The sequence below is a fragment of the Gekko japonicus genome, unplaced genomic scaffold (assembly GCF_001447785.1).
Source record: "Gekko japonicus isolate JY-2015 unplaced genomic scaffold, Gekko_japonicus_V1.1 scaffold488, whole genome shotgun sequence".
In the NCBI taxonomy this organism is placed as follows: Eukaryota; Metazoa; Chordata; class Lepidosauria; order Squamata; family Gekkonidae; genus Gekko; species Gekko japonicus.
The window spans coordinates 36,706-62,429 of record NW_015176466.1 but is presented as its reverse complement, the minus strand read 5'-3'; the positions used below and the strand labels follow the sequence as shown (position 1 = coordinate 62,429).

At 48.3% G+C, this 25,724-nt stretch overlaps 2 protein-coding genes across 2 annotated transcripts in view; one reads left to right on the top strand and one right to left on the bottom strand.

Moving 5' to 3' along the window:
• Positions 1–3,978, top strand: part of ZDHHC7 (zinc finger, DHHC-type containing 7) — a 38,894-nt gene extending 34,916 nt beyond the window's left edge. The window contains exons 7-8 of the mRNA XM_015427090.1: positions 766–896; positions 3,039–3,978. Of these exons, the coding sequence (XP_015282576.1) occupies positions 766–896; positions 3,039–3,215 (308 nt within the window). The 3' untranslated portion in view covers positions 3,216–3,978. The remainder of the gene's footprint in view (positions 1–765; positions 897–3,038) is intronic.
• A 6,065-nt stretch (positions 3,979–10,043) lies between these two features.
• LOC107123753 (hepatocyte nuclear factor 4-beta-like) overlaps positions 10,044–25,724 on the bottom strand; it is a 37,341-nt gene continuing 21,660 nt past the window's right edge. Inside the window, 8 exon segments of the mRNA XM_015427092.1 lie at positions 10,044–10,180; positions 11,468–11,587; positions 11,910–12,042; positions 12,045–12,151; positions 13,131–13,283; positions 15,482–15,569; positions 18,891–19,046; positions 20,301–20,407. Of these exon segments, the coding sequence (XP_015282578.1) occupies positions 10,044–10,180; positions 11,468–11,587; positions 11,910–12,042; positions 12,045–12,151; positions 13,131–13,283; positions 15,482–15,569; positions 18,891–19,046; positions 20,301–20,407 (1,001 nt within the window).

Sequence of the window (25,724 nt, the reverse complement as noted above, 5' to 3'; positions counted from 1 at the left end):
CATGTTAAAACAGCTGTTGCCTATTTGCGGGCCTTTTCCGTGGTGGCTCCCACATTATGGAATGACCTTCCAGAGCATGTCATAAAAGCATCTGTGAAGGCTGTGTGAAGCAAAATTGATTATGGGGGTTTTTCCTCTCTCTCTCTCTTTCCAGTCGATGGCTAAGTTTCTTGGAAGCTGCGTGCTTCCAAAATACTAGAACCCGATGAAGCTGAGGAGCAGTAGGTTCAGGACAGACAAAAGGAAATACACAGAGAGTGATTCAAATATGGGATTCGCTGCCACCAGAGGATGTTGTGATGGCCACAGGAATAAACAGCTTGAAAAGGAGATTAGATAGCTTCATGGAGCATAAGTCTATCAGTGGATGCTAGCCATGGTGACTGAGGGGAACCTCCACATTCAGAGGCACTGAGCCTCTGAATCTCAGAGCCAGGAGGCTATGCCCTGTTGTGGGCCATCCAGAGGACCTGGCTGGCCACTGTGTGAGACAGGATGCTGGGCTAGGTGGACTATTGGTCTGATCCAGCTGGGCTCTTCTGGTGTTTCTATGCTGTAATATTTATTGGTGGTTTTGATATAGGTGTTTTTATGGTTTGGGGTAATGTTTTAGACTTGAGCTGCCTTGAGCCTGCCACTAGAGAAAGGAGAGTTGGAAGCTTCTTAAATAAATAAAATGCAGACTGTCCCTAAATTCTAGGATTTTCCACGTCCTTTTCACGGTGTGGTTCCTGCAACATGTTTTGATTTTTCCCCCCTCCCCAGAGTGTAGTGACTTTTCCCCACCCGTGACTGTGATCCTGCTGGTTTTCTTGTGCCTTGAGGGTTTTCTGTTTCTTACGTTCACCGCGGTGATGTTCGGCACCCAGATCCACTCGATATGCAACGACGAAACGGTAAGACCCGAACGCTGTGCCCGGCATTGGGCTTCGAGCTTCGGTTCTGTTGTGATTTCCCTTACAAACTGAAGCTAGTAGGCAGGCATCAAATGAGGAGGAAGCACACAAACACAGCAGCCGGCCAGGTTCACGCTTGTGACAAATGGATCCTGGTTTATTCGTGAGGTCTGGATGGAGCCCTTGGTTTATTTATTAGCCAGTGTGGTGTAGTGGTCAAGAGCAGCGGACTGTAATCTGGTAAGCCGAGTCTGATTCCCCACTCCTCCTCCACATTGAGTCAGCTGGGTGGCCTTGGGCCAGTCATTGTTCTCTCAGAGCTTTCTCAGCCCCGCTTACCTTACAGGGTGCCTGTTGTGGGGAGAGGAAGGGAAAGGTTATTGAGAGCCACTTTAAGACTCCTTAAGGTAGAAGAGGAGCTGCAGTGGCTCAAGTGGTTAAGACGCTGAACTGCAGGCTGTGGAAGGTCGGTAGTTCAGCAGTTCGAGACCCAAGTGTGCCGCATGACGGAGTGAGCTCCCGTCTCTGGTTCCAGCTCCTGCCACATAGGTACCACTTCGGTGGGAAGGTAACAGCGTTCCGTGCGCCTTGGTATGTAGTCATGCCGGCCACATGACAACGGAAAAGTCTTCGGACAGTGCTGGCTCTTCGGCTTTGAAACGGAGATGAGCACCGCAACCCTCGAGTTGGACTCGACTGGCTTTCGAGCAAGGGAAACCTTTACCTTTACCTAAGGTAGAAGAAGAGATTGGATTTATACCCCATCCTTCACTCAGAGTCTCAGAGCGGCTTACAAACTCCTTTCCCTTCCCCTCCCCACCACAGACACCCTGTGAGGTAGGCAGGGCTGAGGGAGCTCTTTCCAGAGCTGTCCTTGAGAGAACAGCTCCGTAAGAACAGTGGCTTGCCCAAGGTCATCCAGCTGCTGCAAGTGGAGGAGTGGGGAATCGAACCCGGTTCTCCCAGGTGTGAGAAAAGTGGGATATTAAAAACCAACTCTTCTCCTCCTCCTCCTGTTAAAATGTTTCTATCCCACCGATCCTCATGGTTTGCAATGGCTGACAATAACCGTTCGAAACATTTTCAGTTAAAATGAAAAATAAAATAGTAAACCCCAAATCCCTCCCCCCCCCTTAAGAGATGCCTGCCCTTCAAACCCCCTGGCCTTGCAGTGCCTCCTGCAGATCTCCCAGGAAGTCCCCCCCCCAATCTGTTCAAGAAGACCCTTCCTCAGATATCGATCCACCATGGAAAGGCCCAGGCTCTGGTCGATGGCAAACAGGCCATCCTAAGTAGCGAGAGAGCCAACAGACGGCTGTGTGATGACCATAGCGGGTGCACTGGGACATATGGGAGGAGGTGGTCCTTCAAATGTGTGGGTCCCAGGTCTTGGGTCCATCCGGCAACTTACTTATGAGAGCCAGTTTTGTGTAGTGGTTAAGTGTGAGGACTCCAACCTGGGAGAACTGGGTTTGAGTCCCCCACTCCTCCCCTCGCAGCTGCTGGATGACCTTGGGCAAGCCATAGTTCTGGCACAGCTGTTCTCTCGAGAGCAGTTCTTGGAAGAGCTCTCTCAGCCCCACCTGCCTCACAGGGTGTCTGTTTTGGGGAGGGGAAGGGAAAGGAGTCTGTAAGCCGCTCTGAGACTCTGAGTGAAGGGCAGGGTGGAAATCCAATCTCCTCCCCCCCCATGCCCATCTCCAGTGCTCCCCCTCCCCAGCACACATACACCCTGTACATGTTGGACTAGAGCCCAGTCCAGTCTCTGAACTCCCTAACTCAGTGATGGCAAACCTTTTAGAGGCCGAGTGCCCAAACTGTGACCCAGAACCCACTTATTGATCGCAAAGTGCCAACATGGCAATTTAACCTGAATACTGAGGTTTTACTTTAGAAAAAACAACTCATACAGTAACTTAAGATGATCCAAACAAAGTAAGGAAAGCAATCCCAAATGCTTTCATTTACTTAACATTATTTGGCAGAGATTTAGACACTTTAATGATGGTCTGGGCCTGGCTGGGGCGATGGCACGCGTGCCCGCAGAGAGGGCTCCGAGTGCCACCTCTGGCACCCGTGCCATAGGTTCGCCACCACTGCCCTAACTCATCTTTTTAAAGATATGTGTATGTACATTTGCAGGAGATCGAGAGGCTGAAGAGCGAAAAGCCCACCTGGGAGCGGAGGTTACGCTGGGAAGGGATGAAGTCCGTCTTCGGGGGCCAGCCTTCCCTGCTGTGGATCAACCCTTTTGCGGGATTCCGGATCAAGCGGCTGATGCTGAGGGCCAAGAAGGGAGGTCCAGAGTTCTCTGTCTGAGCCCGCCCGGGAAACCACGCCGGAACGGACACCCACACACCCACAAAAAGAGTAGTATATAGTATTTATTTGGGGCCAGGAGAGCAGGCTGCCCTCTTTGAACCTGTGACCAATGGAGGTTGACACAAGTGAGACATTTTGCTTGTAGCAAGCAGAATTTTATACGTTTATAGTCACCGACATCTCATTAACTCTCGGAAGCGTCGGCCACAGATGCTCCGCCGCGTGGCTTTGAGCAGGAAGCGAAAAACAGAAACCCCGAGAAAGCTGGACAGTCACCCCTGAAGAAGCCAAAATACCATCTTAACTACTGTAACTTATTATTTTACCGGACTGATTACGCTTTTCTTTTTCTTTTTGTCAAGCCCCTTTTATTTGATACGTCTTTTTTTAAGAGTGTACCTCCGCTGTTTTTATAAGACTTGTGTGCTGAGGTGAAGTTGTCAATCGTGCTGCATAAGGTACAGATGCCGGAAACCACTCGCCAAGTGCAACTCTTCATCCCCCATGGTTTCGAGGCAGAGCTCAGTCCCGTAATGTAACTTTTCTGTCCTGCCTTTTGAGTCCAACGAGCTGTGTTTCTGTTACGTGAACACCTCCCAAAGGCCCGTGATCCACAACTGCATTGCCAGACTGCCTAAGGGGGTGACAAGCACCCCCGGATTTCCCTAGGCTCATAGCGGGCTGAATCCTTTGGGGGGATTCAATATCAAATGCTTAAATGTGCCGTAGCCTCGTTGTGTCTTCCACCCTTAAACATTAGCGCCCCTTTTCACATTCTGATCATTTAAGGGGAACTCGTAGAGATGTAAAATTTCCGGAAATTTTGAAGCTCAGGAAAAAACCCGTTTTTTTTCCGGGGGAAAGCGGAAATTTTCGGAAAAATTGGAAAAAAATGCTACATTAGCACTTCTTTTGTCTTTTCCAGGTTGAAAGTCATTCTGTTACTTTAGGAACATAAAATATGACTACGGACATTTTTACTTGGCATGAAATCATCACAACTACCATATTAAAAATAGAGTGTATCCAAACAGTTATTACAAACAGAATACCCGCCCACATGCAAAAACAAAACTGAAACCTTTTTCTTTTCTCGTGACAATCGCACCTCCTAAAGGAAGAAATGCATCTTGTTCTTGCATTGGAGAGTTCAGTTTGTAACCTAGGACTTGCTTGTCCTCAGTGCACAGAAATTAGATCACTCTGATACCATATATATATATATATTAGAAATGATTTGGAAAATATTTGAACACCTTGTCTTAAAATATTTTATCCATCATGTTAAAACAAAACGTTCCATAATCAATTTTTTTTTCTTTTCTTTTCTTTTTTCAATTTTTCCAATTTTTCGGGAAAAAACAAAAAAGGTTCGGGGAAAAAACGTTTTTTTCCCGAATTTTTCCAGTTTTTTTCCGGGCCTTCACATCTCTCAGTGTCTGCCTCTTAGATGTATCGAAGGAGGGCCTCGTCAACTTGCCAATCAAGTGCAGGGCAGCTGGAGCCAGAAGCTCCTTGTGAAGCGAACGTCTTGCAGGTTAGAAGGCTCTCGACGCAGCCGACCACCTCCGGTTTGGTTAATGCATTTCCCCCCCCCACACACACACACACAGATCCGTCTGGTGCATGTCGTCAGAACTGCCCCACGCTTCAGGGCTGGTGCTGGTGAGGTTACCATTCCAGGCAAAATAAGTAGGTTGAGGATTTCCGTTGCCCAGCAGGACCCACAGAATAAAATAAGCTGAGGTGGGACGTCTTCTTAACAAGTTGGCCTCTGCCGAGAGTCTGACGTGCTATTTAGAAATGAACCAGTCTGGATCTGGTGGGTCTTAATCGCTCGCCTTGTGGATCCAGTTCTAAGCTTTGCAGGTGCACGGCTCTATGCGCACACCCAGCCCATGCATGCACAAGCTTTTGTGTTCCCTTCAGTAGCTGTGGCAACACCTCTGCACGTGCAAAGGGATTTGCGTGTGGTACTTCCCTGTTTATTGAGGCTGCTCTAGCACATGTGAGCACACCTGGTGTACGTTGTAGCCCCCACACATGCCAAAGGGGTGATTAGGGACTCAGCTGGCAGTGTGTTTAGAATCGTGACGTTTTGTGTGATCTTCATGGCACAGTGCCACCTGGGCGACGTTGTGTAGCAGTATCGCTGCATTCGCTTAGCATTAGCGTTATCACTAAGAGAGGCGCGGGAAGCAGTGCTCCCTCTAAGCTGTGGAGTCTTGGGAGCAAAAATTCTACTTTGTGAGCTCCTGGCCTTAAAGTTGTGAGCGAACGATTTGGCTACTGCATAAATTAGCTTGCTCCGGAGCCACCCTTCCTGAGCTAAGAAAAATGTGTGAGCCGGAGGCTAAAAAAACGTGAGCTAGCTCACACTAACTCAGCTTAGAGGGAACACCAGCGAGAAGGCATCTTTAGAAATGAGGTGTGCAAAGCTAACCCGACCGGTAGGGGTCAGAAATAGTGTATTTTGAGGATTTTGGAACCCTCCACACACACACTGCAAAAAAAAAAAAGAGTACCAGCAGTAGTGCTTCCAAGGTGGAGCAGTGAGTTGCATAAATAAATATAAACAACATTGGCTGCCCTTTGTAGAGATGAAAAAAGGCACAACGTTTGAATGTGTTCTTAAATTAGTGAAGAACAGGGGGGGGGGTATGTTGAATAAGAGTACTACATTGGTCTTTTTTCTCCCGCTGTTCTTTGAATGACTTGCCAGCCAAGGACTGGAATGGGAGGACTGGGTTCAAAACTGGAGTGCGTGTGTCCGGAAGGGGAGGAAAGAAACAAACAAGAACTTCCTGTTATAAAACTTGCCTTAAAACTATCATGGTTGAGCTTTTGCTTTGCCGGTGGTACCACAGTGCTTCAGTGCTGGGGGATCTTCTATCCCATGGCTGGAGTCCAAAAAAAGATGTTCATGTGCACATCTGTCTGTGTGTGTGTTCAGCACCCCATGCATTGCTGAAGCACCATTTACCACTTTTTGGCACCAGCGCTTCTTACCGCTGATGAGACGAGCCTTTTTCTGCCAGATGGCTTGTCTCTTCCGCAGTCTCTTCTGCAGCCACCCCCTTCCCGTGCATGCACGTCGTTTGGATTCCAGCCCATAAGCTGTCGGTTCACCTGCAATTATTAACGGTGAATTCCTCGTGGCTTATTTACCCGTCGTCGTACCCTGTAGCGTCTTGGTGTGCGGTTGACTTGAATCGGGTCTCATATCAGGGGGTGGGAGTGGTTTCCCCGTGGGGGCTTCCTGATCCCTCCCCCGTTGGCACATCAGCATTAAACCTGAAGGGTGCAGAATGTTACAGGGAGAGGAGACCAAACAGTTCCAGAGTGAGGCAGGAGCCTGATTCATGCTGCATATCTGGCTGTCAGTCTGCTTTGCGCAGTATAGGTATGGGCATGTATTCCTCCCTTCCCCCTACGCACATCATGCAGTGTACAGGGCAGGCGCCCTTCACACAAGCCTGTGTGGACCGGTTTATGCAGTTCTTCCCACCTCTATAATGTACGCGGTGCAGGGGAGTGTTTCCCACTCATAATTCCATTGCGCAAAGAGGTTGAACCAGGTCACAGATACGCTTGCCAGTAAAGCAACTTAGGCGGTCTTTCCCAGCAAGCTGGAAGCCGGTCACCTTATGCGGACGGCGCGCGCCTCAAGAGACTTGGTTTTTTTTAAAAATAGCTCCATGCGAGCGATGCCTAAGTGGATCTTCTCAGTCCCCTCTCAGCCCACGAGCAAAACTACTGCAGTTTTTCAGGTGTTTTTTTTCCCCCTTATGTATTTGCTAATTTTTTTTTAATGAAGTCTGTGCACATATTATCGGAGGAACTCCTAAACAGGCGTCGTGAGCGGACGAAGGAGACATCGCCGGATTTATATAAAGAAGGGTGATGAAAGTTACAAAACTCTCGAGCCTTTTCCGTTGGGCATCTCCGTCTCCTTTGGGAATTGATTGCCGCTGCCCCGATTGTCTGTCTGTGCTCCTGTTTGACAAGCTACACTGCTGGAATTCAGCAGATCCCTTTGGAAGCAGCCAAAACCTGTACGTGACTTAGCAGGCGTGTGTGTGCATATGTGTGAGTGGCGTGTATGAAAGTGGAGTTTCTTGGCTTTTGGATCCCTTGTTCTGTTGTAATTTTTTTTTAAAATGTAAAATAAAAGTGACTCATTGAACGTCTCCGTGTTGGGTGTTTGACTTTCCCTCCCTCTGCGTGAGACCCTGGAGAGCGGCTGCCAGTCTGAGTAAGCAATACTGACTTCGGTGGACCAAGCATCTGATTCCGTATACAGCAGCTTCATGTGTCCATATTCCAGGATGGTTGGATCTTCCTTACTGCAAGACCTGTATCCTTTCGACATCTTATTTTGCTGTCCGGGCAGAGCAACGGGTGTTGAAATGCTCCTGAAATGCCGGCTGTTCCTGAGCAGGCAGCTGTTGTTTCCCCCTGCTCGGAACCAACCCGGCTCACCTTTCTGGCTTCCTGTCCCACAGAGGCAAAGTAAGTGCTTTACTCTTGTACCTGTTGCCCAGTGAAGAGGAGCTGTGGGCAGGATGCACCTGTGTTCGTAGCAGAAACTCCCAAATCTGGAAGCCGTATGCTTCATTCCAGCTGCCCAGGTCCAGAGATTTAAGGGCACTTAAGTTTTCTTAGGTGGTGCCAGTTTCTGCCAATCAAACCCCCACACTGGAGCCCACTGAACCCCTTCCCCCAAATTTTACTCCTGGGGGTCTGGATCGGTGTTCCCTCTAAGCTGTGCGGGTGAGCGGCCGCTCCTTATCGCAGGAAGCCCCGCTCAGTAGCAGTCTTGCACTGCCCGTTGCCCCTGTTAAGATTACTGCAGTTATATTCTGTTCAGCATGTGAAGTGCTCTGACATCAGAGGGAACATTGGTGTGAACCCAGAAACAGCGTGAGAGCAAAGTGGGGTCCTGCTACTCCCATGCATATCAGAGAAAGCTTTTCCCTGCAGGTCGATGGTGCATTTCTCAGTCAAAATCGTAAAGATGCTTTCTTTTAGCGCTTGCCACCACTTACCTCGTGCGTGTATGTAAATACATAACTCCAAGTCAGTTTCGTGATGTGTGGCATTCACACCTTACATATTTCATGTATGTATGGAAAGCCAGCGTGTAGCGCCGGTTAAGGGTGTCAGATTAGTATCTGGGAGCCCCCCACTCATGCCATGGAAGCTCACTAAGTGACCTTGGACAAATCAGACACTCAGCCCAGCCTACCTCATTGGGTTGTTGTGAGGACAAAATGGAGAAGAGAGCTATGTAGAAGAAGAGGAGGAGGAGGAGCTTGGGATTTATACCCCGCCTTTCACTACTCAAGGGGGTCTCAGAGGTGGCTTACCATCTCCTTCCCCTCCCCACAACAGGCACTCTGTGAGGTAGGTGAGGCTGAGGGGCCTCTCTTAAGGACTGCCCTTGAGAGAGCAGCTCTGAGAGAACTTGTGACTGACCCAAGGTCACACCAGCAGCTGCATGTGGGGGAGTGAGGAATCAAACCCGGTTCTCCCAGATTAGAGTTCGCGCTCTTTAGCGCTACACCAAACTGGCAAATGTAAGCCACTTTGGGTCCCATTGGAGAGAAAGGCCGGGTTGCAAATGAATTAAATAAATTTTAGGTGAACACCCCTGTCCCATGTCACCTTGAAGAGTTCCAACCAGCTACTAAGTAACAGTGGAAATATCAGGACATTATTCAGATCTTTAACCAAATATGCCTTATGAATTTATTTACTGCCAAACACTTTGTGTACTAAAGATCGACTACTTTAAAACTCGTGATACAAACCGTGGTCGGTCCTAATTGTGATTTTAAAAAAAAAAATGGAAGAGAAGCCATTCAGTGAATCACAAGAATTAGTGGCAGGTGCATATAAATCCCATTTTTGTTTTTAATCCATGTGGAACAAACCTCTTCCTCCCTTTCCCCCCTTTACTCTGTTTTGGATCATCTCCAAAGCAGTCTTGTATTCTGTTTTGACAAGCACACAGCAGATGGGAGTGTACTTGAATGTTTAGCAGAAAATAGGCTGTACACTGCCAATCTTTGATAGAGAGCATACTCAGTTGTCATCTGCACATAGCTCCGAAACGGCACTTAGGCCCATTAACGTCAATGGGTCTCTTTGTGTCTATGCTACGTAAGGAGCACACAGAATGTTTTGGAGCAGCAAAGGAAGCCCACCTAAGCCTTGAGAGCTGGGTCTGACGATACATTGATGGTTGTACTAGGCTGTGGTGAGATGCAGCCGTAGAGCTGTATACACATCTCTCTCGTTTGGTGGAATATCTATATTTTCTCCGTGGGCTGCTTCTGGCTGGGGGGTTGGATAACGCAGAGGACGTGGGGATGCCAGTTTATCACACGCTATCCCCTGCGTCTTTTTTCTTGTTGTTCGTTTGGACCTCTTTGGACATGTGAGTGTTCTAAGCCCTGTCTGTACCTGGGCGAAATTTGGAGGCGAGGAAAAACTGACAGCGGTCATAGACAGCACTTCCGTTTTAAGCTCGATTAACAAGAGAACTGATCAGCTTGAACAAGATGCTGTTAGGAGGAATTTCCTGCCCTGTACACAATTCTGATGGCGGGAAACCACCAACAACATACGATACTATAAAAAGGTTGACAGGAGAGTCGTCGGGTATTCACTGAATGCGGCCATTTTGTTGGGTGGCAGAGAAGGGCCCCGAAGACTGGTTCTGGTAGGCGTTGGTTGACTTGGCCAGTGTGAGAGCTAGACGGGTTGGATTTCAGAGACAAAAGCGTGTACGTTTGTGGTTGATTCCTGTGGCTCGCTGCTTTATAGAATCTCCTGTTTGGGTATAATTGCCTGTGGCAAAAGCGTCGGAGTTGCCTCAGAGCCATGGCTTGGGCCTAGCTTGTAATCTTCGCTTCCGGTACTGGTGGAAGGAGAAGGAAGGGATGTGTCAGGAGAAGCTGTGGAAGAAGAGAGAAAAATAAGTCTTGAAGGGCTGTGGTTGGTGGACATGCTTATTTTCACACGCTGCCTGTCCGTGACCTACTATAGCAGTGGTGTCGAATTCATTTGCTAGGAGGGCCGGATCTGGCATAAATGTCACTTTGTCGGGCTGGCCCATGTGTGCCATCAGATGTAATGCCGGGTACCGGAGATATAAAATGTGTAAAGGACAGCAGCTGGTAAACTCCGAGTTGGTGTATCCTCACTGCAAAGCCCCATGGGCTGGGAGGGGTGTCCAAAGGAAAACCCGTATGGGTGGACTGGAGACCTAGCAGTACAGCACTGGGCATTCTCTCTCTCACTGCTTGACTGCTGCAGATGAGGTTGTTCCGCCATGCCGAAGCCACAATCAGAGTGGCTCTGCCCACTCCTCCCGAACAATCTCCCGTTTCCTCCCTTGCACTAGTTGCTCGCTGGCTGCATAAGAACCTGGGAAGGGCCGCTTCCGGCCCCCGGGCCTTACGTTTGACACCCCCGTACTGCAGAATGGCTGCAACCGTGGCCTTCCCTAGGGATGATAGGAAAATGGTCCATGTTGCAGAGTTGCATGGAGAATCCAGCTCTTTTTATATGATGATTATGTCAGGAGTCTTCTCCTGTTCCCAGTGAAATGAAATGAAGGGATTCTGGGATGGGCTTTAAAATTTACTCCTCCCCGCTGTTTCCCCCTTTGGCTGCCCAAATGGGAAGGAAATCTGCCTACAAGCTCCCCACCTCGGCAGCGATGTCCAAATTAAGCCGTTCATTCAAGCCTGTGCATAAGGACATCGGGAGAGCCCTGCTGGATCAGACCACAGGCCCATCTAAATCCATCCAGCATTCTGTTCAACCAGTGGGGCCAACCAGCTGCCTCCGGGAAGCCCCAAAACAGAAAGACTGAGACAGCATCATCCTGCCCGTGCTCCCCAGCACATTGCGCCCAGTCACTTCAGAGCAATACAGTTTCAAAATACAGAACATGTGTGTTGCTTTTCAGGTGTTGGTGTTGAAAAGAGAACCTCCATTCAGTACACATACCCCTTCAAACCTCTGGCATATTTTGCACTTGTCATCAAAATCTGAACCTTTCCAGCACTTCTTTACAGATAAACATCTGATTTTTTTTTTGGGGGGGGGGGGGGAATCCTATTTTTTTCAAGTGCAAATTCAAATCCTGGATATTCATACTTTCAATAAAGCCCCCTGTTGGCCCCGGCATTCTGACCAATTCCCATTCTGAAGCGGAGAGAATATTGGATACCCACGGACTGAGATGGTGTGAATGACGGAACCGATGTTGCTGGGTAACACGATATGACCTGGAAGAGGCGCAACGTTAAGGCTGGAAGGCCCCGATTGGTATTGTGGGACCTCTATGGTCGTTCCTACCAGAAAAAAGACATAAAACAAGATATTCAGCCAACATTCACGCACAGACGTCGAAGATGATTGTCACTTTGACCCCAACGTGGTTATGTTTTATTCTATGGCAACGAGAAATTCTGCTGCAGTTCCTTTCTTTTGTGTGCTCTGAGCCTTCTGAATTTCATTTTCTCCTCTCTCTGCCAACTGCTTTGTCTGCAGCGTGTGCAAAGCTAGAACAAACTGATCTTGTTTTCTGGCTTTAACCCAGTGCACCGTTGCCTACGTTTTCCAAGACTGACAAGGGAAGGGAAGGGCACATACACACACCCTCTAGTTTTGTACCTCCCAGCAGCATTTCCTGCAGCAAGCTGTCGATCCGCGCCATCCCAAAGAGCTTGACGAACTGGACCTGCTCGATCATCTGCCAGGTGATGCTTTGGAGTGGGGGCAGCAGGAGGAGGATGTCGCTGTTTTTTACCGCCCTCGCGAATCGTACTGCCGATCGTTGATGTAATCTTCCAGGTTCACCTGCACTTGGAAACGCATGTTCTTCACCTTCCCGGACTCGCTGAGGCCTTTGCAATCTGGGAGGAAAATGAAATTGTGGTCATGGTCAGTTTTGCTTCCATAGGGTAGCCCGATTTCATCTGATCTTGGAAGCTAAGCAGAGTCGGGCCCGGTTAGTATTTCAATGGGAGACCTCCAAGGAATACCAGGGTTGCTATGCAGAGGCAGGCAATGGCAAACCACCTCTGGACATCTCTTGCTTTGAAAACCCCATGGGGTCACCATAAGTCAACTGCAACTGGACAGCACCTTACACACACGCAGCTGTGTAGTCACACAAACTGTTTCCTGCTGGAAGTGCTGCTTATTCTCCTACTGTGGAGTTGCATAGACTTGATCAGTACTACTAAGGAGTTGCACTTACTGCAATTAGGACTGTACATCCTAATTATAATAGCCTTTCGCCCCAGATGATAAATGTTACCTTGCTTGCTTCCATAGCAATTCACGCATAGCGGTCAACCACTGAACATTCTTAGATACAGTATTTATTTATTTTATTTATTAATCAATGTACATAGAGTTAATTTTTTGCAAAGTCCTTGCCTCCAAAGATCTTACAGTATAAAAGAGAGAGAGAGAGAGAGAGACCAGGGTAGTAAGAGATGGACATGAAAGAAGCTGTGGCTCAGTGGTAGAGTCCAAGAAGGATTCCATCTTTGCCATCTCCCCTTAAAGGCTGTTAGGGAGTCACTGCCCATTATAGACAATATGGAGCAGGGTAGAGTAGTGGTGAGACTTGATAGAAAGCAGATAATATCTGCACATATTTGCATATACTTGAACTTGGTTATGCTTGTGGATGAGGGTTTAAACCAAAAGTTGAAAAGGTGGGTTTCGAAGACAGATTTGAAAGACGAGAAGAGACATCAGGTAATTCCTTGAGGGAGTTTCAGACGCAGGAGATCCAGAAATCAGCCGTCGATCCCAGCCATTGAAATGTTCCATCATCCCCACTGAGAAATAGTTTTGCCAAGATCTGTCAGGGAACTGTACCTGGATCAAAGAATATAATAGCTTTGAGGCATGCGTATTCGTTTTCATCAATCTGAATTTCTCGCAAGGGCTTCACCAGTTCGTCCAGGATCCGAATGGCCACACGAGCAATTTCCAGCTCTGGGCACTGCATCGGGATGATAAAGTCATTTCCTGGAGAAGAGGAAGTCAAATATTCAGCATGACGCTGGTCATTTGGTCCAACAAAACAAAAACCGGGCTGACGTTTGTTCAAGCTTTTACGGTTACATTGAAGAGCAGACAGTATGGGAAACTAAGTCTGGATTTGGATGTAACGGCAAACCTGGGTCTCCCTGCTTTGATTCGTGCACTCTTCCTCCCCACCCTCCACTTTTTGAGCCGAGACAGAGTTTGTCATTATTTCTGGACCACACAGGATTTGCAGGATTGAATCGTGAAATCTCTGTTTGCACGGAATCGCAATTTGCAGGGGGGGGGGAGAGCAAACCATAGTTGATGATTTGGGACATAATGAAAATCTATATTTTCCCACAGAAGTGAACATTCATACTTAGATAGCTGCAGGAAAGGAGAGGGAGCCACTGCATAGGTCCAAAGATCCTCCAGGCTTAGCTACTTAACAATGAAAAGAGGAATTGTCTTTATATCTGAACTGTGGCAGATCCTCTAATAGATGAGCAATGGGGTCTTTCAGATTAGTAATTCCCCAACCGACTGTTAGCCTCTGCATATGCCTCCCCTGTCTGGACTCCAAAACTGAAAGGATACGGGCTCAGGGCATGTTTTTGAGAGAGAGAGAGAGAGAGATAATGGGTCTTCATATTATTTCAGTTTTGTATTTCTTGTTACGGTTTTAATACTTTCTAAGGCAGGGGTGTCGAACTCATTTGTTACAAGGGCCGGATCTGACATAAATGAGACCTTGTCGGGCCGGGCCAGTCATAAAATGTAATGCCAGGTAGCGGAGATATAAACTTTATGAAGGACACAACCACAAAGGTGTGGTTTTTTTACTTAAAATAAAAACAGGCTTAAAACATTAGCTCTGTAAGCTGCAAAACCTACTTTTTATGTATTGACGTTCACCACAGAACTCTCATGCTCAGAGTTCTGAGTCTAGGACCCAGGTCAAAACATGAAATGGCTGAGTGATTGAGAGAGTCTGGCAAAGTGAGCTATGATACAGCAGCAGAACTGGAAGCAGGAGATGGCCAGTTCCACTGCAGGCCTGATGGAAGCCCTCCAGGGGCCTGATCCGGCCCCCGGGCCACGTGTTTGACACCCTGTTCTAAGGAATTGGTTTCATTGTCTTGTTTTCATTGTCTGCATTCATGTTATGCCGGCTTTTATGGTATCATAGAATCACAGAGTTGGACGGAACCTCCAGGGTCATCCAGTCCAACCCCCTGCACAATGCAGGAAATTCACAAATACCTCCCCCCCACACACCCTCAGCAATCCCTGTTCCATGGCCAGAAGATGCCAAAAATCTCTAGGATCTCCAGCCAAACTGGCCTGGAGAAAAATTGCTTCCAGACCTCAAAGTGGTTTCCCGGGGTTGTGTAAGAAAGGGCCACAAGAACTAAGCACTGAGGTAACCCTTCCTGCCCTCCCTCTCATGATCTGCCCAAGTTCACAGGATCATCATTGCTGTCAACAAGCTTCGGGAAGGAAAGAGCATGTCAGCCTGAGATCAACAGGTTTATCATAAGCAAACTGGAGTTTCTAATGCCTGAAAGTGGCCTTAGTATAGGGATTTAGACTAGGTAGCTATGCGGGTCATTCTGTTATGACAACAATAACCAGGGGTCATTTCCTGCAGGAGCGCACAGGAGTGGAGCGCTGGCAGTAAGGAGCCCAGGGGGCGGGCACATGCAACAAGCCCCGCCCCCTGCTCCCCGCAACCCTCAGTCAGAGCAAGAAGCAGCCAGGGAAGTTGCAGAGGCCCCCCCCACAGTCCAAAACAGTCCAGTGGCACCTTTAAGACCAAGTTTTATTCAGGTACAAGCTCCCCCTCCCCTGTGAGGACAGATCTGCACGTCCCCCCCCCCAATAGCTAGCTCTCCAGAACAGTCCAGTGAAGCCTGAGCGGTGGGTGTTGCCTTCTGACACACTTCCGGTGATGTCAGGGGGTGTGGCATATGTAAATAAGCTATGATAATGAGTTATGCTAATGCGCTCCTGCACCTCTTCTTCTACGAAATGACCCCTGACAATAACAAATGCGAATAATAATTTAAAAACTGGAGAGACTCTATGGGTGGAAAGGTAGCATGGGAATGTTTCAAATGAAATTTCAAAAAGAAGCTGCGGGCGATCTGGGAGTGATCTATTGCAAAAGCCCAAGGAAAGGGAATGAGCAACATTACCTAATAGTAGAAAATCAGTGTATGGTATAGAACGTTTCGCCACTCCCAGCAGCAAGTGCTCCCCTGCATGGGCTCTCAGCAAGGCGACCTGTGGATCACAAGAGAGAGAGAGAAGGATCAGCCGCTTTCTAGATCGGGAGAGGCAGTCCCTCTTACTGCAGCTTGCAAAAGGCCTTAGTTTTGCCTCTCAGTACTGCTGCTGTTGGCGCTGCGGTGGCTCAAGTGGTTAAGACGCTGAACTGCAAGCTGTGGAAGGTCGGCAGTTCAGCAGTTCGAGACCCGAGTGTGCCGCATGACGGAGTGAGCTCCCGTCTCTAGCTCCAGCTCCTGCCAACCGAGCAGTTCGAAAGCAAGAAATTGCAAGTAGATAAATAGGTACCCCTTCGGTGGGAAGGTAACAGCGTTCCGTGCACGGCCTTGGTGTTTAGTCATGCCGGCCACATGACCACGGAAACGTCTTCGGACAGCGCTGGCTCTTCGGCTTGGAAACGGAGATGAGCACCGCAACCCTAGAGTTGGATTCGACTGGCTTTCGAGCAAGGGAACCTTTACCTTTTTACTGCTGCTGTGAACCTGAAGATGATCCACTGTCATTGGAACAAAGTCTGAGTCCAGGGGCACCTTTAAGACCAACAAAGTTTAATTCTGGGTATCAATAAATACAGCGGGACCACGGAGATACTGCACTCAGTGAAACAACCACAAAGTATCCCGTGAAATAACTATGTTCAAGGTCTTCTACCACGCAAGGTTTTTATAAAGGCGTATGTTTAACACAATGCATAAATCAAAAACACTACATGAAATAAACGTCCCAGTTAGCTTATGACATTTAACACTAAGGCTTAGAAAAATACACAAACAGCCTTCCCAGTCAGACCAATGAGTAGGCTGTACACAGTTGCCAACTTCCGGGTCTGCAAGGAGGCTGTAACAGGCTGGCTGACTTCTCTTGTCGGCCGCGAGAGTTTCGGCTATGTTTCTTCTTCAGAGCCAAATTCTTATGGAACTAATGTTTGCTTGCTTTGAGCAGTAGTAGACCTTGAACATGGTTATTTCATGGGGTATTTTGTGGTTGCTTCACTAATTCTGGGTATCAGCTTTCGTATGCAGGCACACTGTTCTATTGCTTCGAATGAACACAGCTAACCACTGTCATTTAGTGCATTCTTCAGCTATCACTGTCTTTTGCAATGACCACGGATGACTCCCTTCCCCCATCTGAAGCTATGGCTCAGTGGTTGAGTATCTGCTGGGCATGCAGAGGGTCCCAGGTTCAATCCCTGACATGTCCAGTTAAAAGGACCAGGCAGCAGGTGGTGTGAAAGACCTCCACCTGAAACCCTGGAGAGCCCCTGCCAGTCTGAATAGATGATACTGACCTTGATGGACCGATGGTCTGATTTAGTATAAGGCAGCTTCATGTGTTCATATTGGGGAGAAGCAGTGGTTCAGTAGAAGAGCTTCTGCTTATGCAGAAGGTCCCAGGTTCAATCCCCAGCATCTCCAGTTGAAAGAATCAGGTAGAAGCTGATGTGGAGCAAAGCTGTGGAGTCTTGTGAGCAAAAATTCTACTTGCTCTCCAAGTTTGGTGTAGTGGTTAAGACTCTAATCTGGGAGAACCGGGTTTGATTCCCCACTCCTCCACTTGCACCTGCTGATGTGACCTTGGGTCAGTCACAAGCTCTGGCACAGCTGTCCTTGAAAAACAGCAGTTTGTGTCAGAGCTCTCTCAGCCCCACCCACCTTACAGGGTGTCTGTTGTGGGGAGGGGAAGGGAAAGGAGTCTGTAAGCCGCTCTGAGACTCCAAGTGAAGGGCGGTGTATAAATCCAATCTCTTCTTCTTCTCTTCTTTGTGACTTCCTGGCATTAAAGTGGTGAGTGAGTGATTAGGCGACTGCACAAATTAGTTTGCTCTGGAGCCACCCTTCCTGAGCTAAGGCAAAAATGTGTGAGCTGGAGGCTAAAAAACTGCATGCTAGCTCACACTAATTCATCTTAGAGGGAGCACTGCGGAGAGCCCCTGCCAGTTAATAACATAAGAACATTAGAGGAGTCAATGTTGGATCCAATGGCCCATCCAGTCCAACACTCTGTGTCACACAGTGGCCAGAAATACCAGGTGCCATCAGGAGGTCCAGCAGTGGTGTATGAGTAGACAATACCAACCTTGATGGATTAATTGTCTGATTCAGTATAGGGCAGTTTCATGTGTCAAAAATGTTCTCAAAGTAATAAAAGTTGCTGGATTTCTGAAATGTGACCAAAGTTCTGAATTTTGAAATGTTGTTTTTCCATTTTGGGTATGGGGAGCTGGATTTTTATGGCTTTGTACGCTGCTTATAGGAGCTGTGGTGGCTCAAGTGTTAATTGTCTGATTCAGTATAGGGCAGTTTCCTGTGTCAAACATGTTCTCAAAGTAATAAAAGTTGCCGGATTTCTGAAATGTGACCGAAGTTCTGAATTTTGAAATGTTGGTTTTCCATTTTGGGTATGGGGGAGCTGGATTTTTATGGATTTGTACGCTGCTTGTGCTTTTCGTTGATAACCTCCCTTGAGCAGGTCTCTGAACAGGCAGCACAGAATGTTAATTTCTGAAATTTTTGCCATCAAGTCACAGCTGACTTAGGGTGACCCGATGAGCACCGCAACCCTAGAGTCAGATTCGACTGGCTTTCAAGCAAGGGAACCTTTACCTTTACTTTACACTGCTTGTGCTTTTAGTTGATAACCTTCCTTGAGCAGGACTCCGAACAGGTGTTAGCTTCTGAGATCTGACGAGATCTGGCTAGCCTGGGCCATACAGGTCAGGGCGCCACAGAAACATTCCAAATAAATAAATCAACGGGGTCTGCTTAGCCTCAGCCCATTGCAAGGCCCACATCCTTTTTAAAGAGCAGCAGCCGGAGCCGGACAGACTTCTCCCAGCACAGAACAGAGTGGCGCTCCGGACTTGTGTACTCAGGGAAGCCCGCTCACGTGGCCGGGCAAACACGTGGTCGGGCGAAGGACCTGAACTTCGTCGAACGGGGTCTGTTAGCCTCAGCCCATTGCAAGTTGCCCACATCCTTTTTAAAGAGCAGCAGCCGGAGTCGGACAGACTTCTCCCATCGACTAGCACAGAACAGAGTGGCGCTCCGGACTTGTGTACTCAGGGAAGCCCGCGCACGTGGCCGGGCAAACACGCAGTCGGGCGAAGGACCCGAGCTTCGTTGGCCGGCTAAGCCATCTCAAGTTCTTGGTTTTATAATAAAGTATGAGCCGAAATCACTCTGCCGTGCATCAGCCTCGGTACTTTATAGGTACTCTGCTTCTACGAATGCAGCCTAAAACCACCTTCGCTTCTTTTGCAACGGACTTCTGAAGGATGAATGCAAAGCATCTCTGCATAGTTTCCTTTTATTTTACCTGGTCGTCCAGTGGAAGCTCACAGAATGCTGGGATGTATTTCGCCCATTCGACGAGGATCAAGAGCTGCTGCTTCATCGATTCGCAGACGTCGTTGATAGTTGCGATCTTCTTCATGGCGATATCGGCACTGTGCACTGGACGGAGCGCCGAATACTGCAAGCAGAAAGGTTGGATGTGCTTTAATGAGAGTTTCCCCTTGGTACCAATGCTCCCCCTAAGCTGAAGAGACAGTGAGCAAAAATTCTACTTTGTGAGCTGCTGGCGTTAAAGTTGTGAGCAGACAATTTGGATACGGCATAAATTAGTTTGCTCTGGAGCCATCCTTCCTGAGCTAAGACAAAAATGTGTGAGCTGGAGGCTAAAAAACTGTGAACTAGCTCACACTAACTCAGCTTAGAGGGAACGCCCTACCTCCTGCAATCTCCCCCACTCTTCCTTAAATGGGGCTGTCTAGCTGCTCAGGTATTCACAGAATGGTAAATGTTCGCTTTGTCCAGAAGGTGGCATTAGATCATAACTCTTTTAATGACAGCGTGAGTTAAAGCTAAAGCGTTCTTCTCTATCAGAAAGCAAACCAAAGCCGGAAACGATTTCGTTTAGAACATCCAGCTCAATTAGACTTGGCAGAAGCAGGACACTGGAGATTTGTCTTATATACCTAATTTTTAAAATATACCTAATTTTAATCGTCCAGAAGCTCGAGCCTGCGCTCAAAAAGCCAAAACGCTCAGCATATAAAATCAGAATATCATTATAATATGCAACAGTAAAGCAAATTCACAATGAATTAGAAAATGAAGACACCAGAACCTCCTTCCTTCTGCAGTTGCCGAATCTTCTTCCTTCGAAATGTTACCTGTGACTGTAGTGGAAAAGTCATTTATACTTTGTGGTAGCTAACCTCCAGGCAGGGCCTGGAGATCTCCCGTATCTACAACTGATCTCTGTTTTTTCCGAAAGAAAATGGCTGGAGGGTGGACTTTATGGCATTAGGCCCTGCTGAAGTCTCCCCCCAAATTCTTACCTCCCCAGGCTGCACCTCCAAATCTCCAGGAATTTCCCAGCTTGGAGTTGGCAGCCCTAATTCTCATGAACACCAGGGGGAAAGAGGATCCTGTATCTGGATTGAAACCATGTGGGGACTCGCGTGATCGAATGCTTCTCCATTCAGTTCCCCATACACAGAAATCTAGCTCATCAGGGAGATGTCCTTGTCCTCTCCCTGACACACTAGCTTTCTTTATATATAGGCTTTTCTTTGTGGGGGAGGAGACTTTCATTTTGTTGAGGCTAATCTCATGGGGCCTTGATGAGAAGCGGACCTTAGTTGAGTTTCAACCAACCCTCTGCTGTCTACTGTAGGTCCTAAGTTATCCAAGAAGAGGAAGAGGGAAAAGAGCTTCTTACCTGCTGGGCCATTGCCTCCGCTTGGGTCAACACCGTGATAGACAAAGCCCCGTTGTCTTCGTAGCTGCTTCGGCGGATGCTGATCCTGTCGCGCTCGTTCTGCACAGCTTGGAAGGGAGACAGGAAGAGAATTATGGGTCCAGCAGGTGCTGGCTTAGCTAGAACCCAACTGGTTGAGGATACCAACATACCTGAGGGACCGCCTTTCTCTGTATATACCCCAAAGAGCACTACGGTCTGGGGCACAACATCGCTTAGCGATCCCAGGCCCCAGGGAGGCCAGGGCCTACTCAGTGGCGGCCCCTACCTGGTGGAATGAGCTCCCGGAGGAGATCAGGGCCCTGTGGGACCTTGTACAGTTCCGCAAGGCCTGCAAGACAGAGCTCTTCCGCCAGGCTTTCGACTAGGAGACACCACTACTACCACTACCAACAAACCCGGCAGATAACTGGGAACGGAGCGGCCCTAGGACGATCGAACTTCAGTGGCGTGGTGGATCAGTACCGTTGTACTGGGACGGAGGCAACATCTACTGGACACCATCTTGTCTTAATTCAAGAGTAACAGCATTGAGCACTTTATGTAATTTTTGGTAATTCTGTTTTATCCTGTTTTATTCGGTTTTTATGTTTTGGGACATGGTTCCCCTGTTTGTTAGCCGCTCTGAGCCCATTCGTGGGGAGGGGCGGGGTAGAAATTTAAATAAATTAAATTAAATTAAATAAATAATGTGACTTGAACCCTCATTTCCAACATTTGGATAAATTTCTACCGAGCTTTTGTGCTCCCCAGTCAAATGCTAAGAACTCTCAGAAGCTGGAAAACCTGAGCGGATCGAGTTCAACAAAATTGCTGGGTTCGTGAAGATTCGTTTTGCACAGCTGAGCTGAAGCTGGAAGCCCTAAGAGGGATTCAGACCAGGGTCTAGGGAGGGACGAAGAAGTCGTTTACATCTGTCTCAGTCCAAAAGTAAAACCCAAGAGCAAAAGCCACGTAATAACCTCTCTTAGGACCGACCTGTAAGAGTGTGCAAGCTTTCAAGCTCAGCAGAACTCTTCATCAGGCCAGATGTTACTAAACATTTAAAAATTGAGAGAAGTAAAGCAGAAAACTCTAGGAATGTTCAGCCAATGCACATGGGGGTTAAGAGGACAGTTCCAAACGCACCCCCACAATTTTCTAGATGGCCTTTCATTGAGTTGAACCTACGTGCAAAAGACCAACGAGGCATACTGTCGTTCATACACAGAAATAGCAGAAATTGGTCCTGTGGTTAAGGCCTGAGGTAGGTACTGAGGCTTTATGTAATGAATGGATAATCAACAGGACAAGCAACTTGCGCCTTGTGTCCTTAGAGCAGGGTCCCCTCCAATGCTCCCTCTAAGCTGTGGAGTTCTTGTGAGCAAAAATTCTACTTCGTGAGCTCCTGGCATTAAACCTGTGAGAGAGCGATTTGGCTACTGCATAGATTAGTCTGCTCTGGAGCCCTCCTTCCTGAGCTAAGACAAAAATGTGTGAGCCGGAGGCTAAAAGACTGTGAGCTAGCTCACACTCACTCAGCTTAGAAGGAACACTGGTCGGGTTGCCATTTGCCAGGCCTGGGCGGGGAATGCAGAAATTGGTCCTGTGGTTAAGGCCTGAGGTATGTCCTGAGGCTTTAAGTAATGAACGGATAATCAGCAGGACAAGCGACTTGTGCCTTGTGTCCTTAAAGCAGGGTCGGATTCAATGCTCCATCTAAGCTGTGGAGTCTTGTGAGCAAAAATCCTACTTTGCGAGCGACTGGCATTAAAGTCGTGAGCGAGCGATTCGGCTGCTGCATAAATGAGTTTTTCTCTGGAGCCCCATCCGAGCTAAGACAAAAATGTGTGAGCCGGAGGCTAAAAGACTGTGAGCTAGCTCACACTCACTCAGCTTAGAAGGAACACTGGTCGGGTTGCCATTTGCCAGGCCTGGGCGGGGAATACCCCAGTTTGGGGGGCTTCTGCCCACCACTGGCCAGCTGGCTGGCGAGGGAACCCCCCCAAACAGCAACACCCCCGATGCGATGACGTCACCCAGAAGTGATGTCATCACACCGGGGACATCGTGTGGCGAGGCGACACTTTGGCCAAAACTCCATGGTTTGATTCTGATTTTACCATAGAGTTTCATCCAAAAACCAGAGCGTTGCCCCCTGACGTCGCTGACACGATGATGTCACTTCTGGGTGACACCAGCGCATTGGGGACATCCCCAGCCACTCCTGGAATGCCTCCCAGATCCCCCGGCCAGCAAGACAAGGGGACCTGGCAACCCTAGAGTAGGGGTCCCCAACCTTTTTGAGCCCATGGGCCCCTTTAGAATTTGGACACAGGGTGGTGGGTGCAGCTACAAATTGGCTGCCACAGGAGGTGGGGCCAAGCACAAAAGGACTGCCACAGTAGGCAGAGCCAAGCACAAAATGGCTGCCACAGGAGGCGGGGCCACACACAGAGAGAAGAAGCCTAATTGGAGGGGAGAATGAGGGATGATTGTTAAAAAAATACACGAAAGAAAAGTGTGAAAGAAAAGAAAACCAACACTGAGGTGGTCATGGTCACTGAGGCAATTAAAAAAAAAAAAATCTGCACAGCTCATTATATGTCCAATGACCAATCAGATGACCTGCTGGGCAAGGGCGCCACCTACTTTTTAAAAACACTTGATGGTCAGTCACCAAGAAATATTGGTGGGCGCCATGTCGCCCATGAGCCCCCTGTTGGGGACGCCTGCCTTAGAGCTTCTTCTCAACCACCCAGTCAAAGCAATGGAACCATACGGTCTCGTTCCTGTCCCACCCCTAGACCTGCACACATGAAGCAGCCAGTGGTTCAGCTACCTTAATATTACTTACTCTGGCTGGCAGCTGCTCTCCAGGATCTTGGATGGGTCTTTCAACACTTGCTCCCAAAGACCCTCTTAACTGTATCCGCTGTGGGTTGAACCCAGGGCCTTCTGCTTAGTGTGCATCTGGGTCTCCCACACACACTCGGACGCTCATGCAATTATTAAAACATGATTAGCGGAGCTTCTCCTCTGAATCAGGTTTGGTAGTAGCTGCTGGTTGAACTGGTATTGTGACTTGAGAGCTAACCTTTCCCCTTTGAGTAGAGAAGAAGAAAATTTTGTCCCTGACCCGGAATCTTTGTGCCACTTTAAATACAAATACGGTAAACAGTGGCATCATGTTTAAAGCGGCAGTTAAAGTGGGTAATTGTATACACGCTCAAAGAAAGGCAGAAGGTGTTTAATGAAATAGTTTTAACAATTTGAAATGAGGCCCAACAGGTCAAGCAAATCCGGAAAGAACTGGTGGCTTGTACCTCCCTACAGAGGAGCTGCGGTGGCTCAAGTGGTTAAGATGCTGAACTGCAGGCTGTGGAAGGTCAGTAGTTCAGCAGTTCGAGACCCGGGTGCTGCATGATGGAGTGAGCTCCCGTCTCTAGTTCCAGCTCCTGCCAACCGAGCAGTTCAAAAGCAAGAAATTGCAAGTAGATAAATAGGTACCACTTCGGTGGGAAGGTCACAGCATTCCGTGCGCCTTGGTGTTTAGTCATGCCGGCCAAATGACCACGGAAACGTCTTCGGACAGCGCTGGCTCTTCGGCTTGGAAACGGAGATGAGCACCGCAACCCTAGAGTTGGGACCTTGTACAGTTCCACAAGGCCTGCAAGACGGAGCTCTTCCACCAGGCTTTCAACTAGGAGACACCACTACTACCACTACCAACAAACCCGGCAGATAACTGGGAACGGAGCGGCCCTAGGACGATCGAACTTCAGTGGCGTGGTGGATCAGTACCGTTGTACTGGGACGGAGGCAACATCTACTGGACACCATCTTGTCTTAATTCAAGAGTAACAGCATTGAGCACTTTATGTAATTTTTGGTCATTTATTCTGTTTTATCCTGTTTTATTTGGTTTTTATGTATTGGGACATGGTGCCCCTGTTTGTTAGCCGCTCTAAGCCCATTCGTGGGGAGGGCGGGGTAGAAATTTAAATAAATAAAATAAAATAAAATAAATAATGTGACTTGAACCCTCATTTCCAACATTTGGATACATTTCTACCGAGCTTTTGTTCTCCCCAGTCAAATGCTAAGAACTCTCAGAAGCTGGAAAACCTGAGCGGATCGAGTTCAACAAAATTGCTGGGTTCGTGAAGATTCGTTTTGCACAGCTGAGCTGAAGCTGGAAGCCCTAAGAGGGATTCAAACCAGGGTCTAGGGAGAGACGAAGAAGTCGTTTACATCTGTCTCAGTCCAGAGTCGGACTCGACTGGCTTTCGAGCAAGGGAACCTTTACCTTTCACCTTTACCTCCCTACAGACCCCAAATGAAGACCTGCCCCAAGCAGGTTGGGTTTTCTTAATACTCCTATTAGAATCCTGGCCTGTCTCAGAGAGAGGCGGAAAGGTTCTTTGTTTATCTCGTGTGAATGACTCCCAAGGAATTTTATAGCTTATATTGCAGCGCTTTCTCATTTCTGCTGATAACGGCCCACCGGTGCAACTGGGTGGCACAGCGTGGCATTCTCTAGATGATTTCAGCGTTATCGCAAAAGATACCTTGGAAGAAATGCCCTCACGCACCCTGGAGAGTTAATATTTTACCTACACTAAAATTACGTTACGAGTGGGCAGTGAATTGTGCTTGCTCCCCCGCTTCCCATCGGGACAATTTCTTTTAAACTTTACTGACGGGGCATCTTATTTCTAAGAAGCCAGGAACAATCAGAGTGCCGGTCCGGTGTCTCCATCGGTGCCCTTGGATTAGGGAAGGTTTGGGTTCAAATTCGCACTCAGCTCATGGGGTGCCATCTGCTTCCTCTGCATCCTAACCCACCTTGCAGGGCTGGGGTCGCTTTCTGAACCACCGCAGAGAACAAGGCAGGTGGGAAACGTGAGGAGGAACTCAAATAGTTGGGTGCAGAACGTCTGTCCATTGTACCACATGCTCATTGCCAACTGATGACTGGCAGAAACTTTCTGTGCCCAAAATCAAGTTCAATCAAATGAGGCGGTTGAAGTTTGTGAGGTGTCACAATGAGCCAGCAGCTGTGGGGGAGAGTATTACGCCAGAACATTGTTCCAGACCTTTCTGGACCATTTCTGCTGGGGATTCTGGACCTGGAACATGACGCAAGGCACAGCTGATACTGTCTCTCCAGAGCACTGAAATTGCACAACTGACTGGGGTTTTGCCGTAAGTTCCAGTGCGGTGTAGTCATTCGAGTGTTGGACTGGGATCTGGGAGATCCAGCTTTGGATCCCCACTCTGCTGGGGAAGTTCACACATGAACATACACTTAGCTGCCTTATACTCAGGGGTCATTTCCTGCTGGAGCGCACAGGAGCGGAGCTCTGGCAGTAAAGAGCCCAGGGGATGGGCACAGGCAACAAG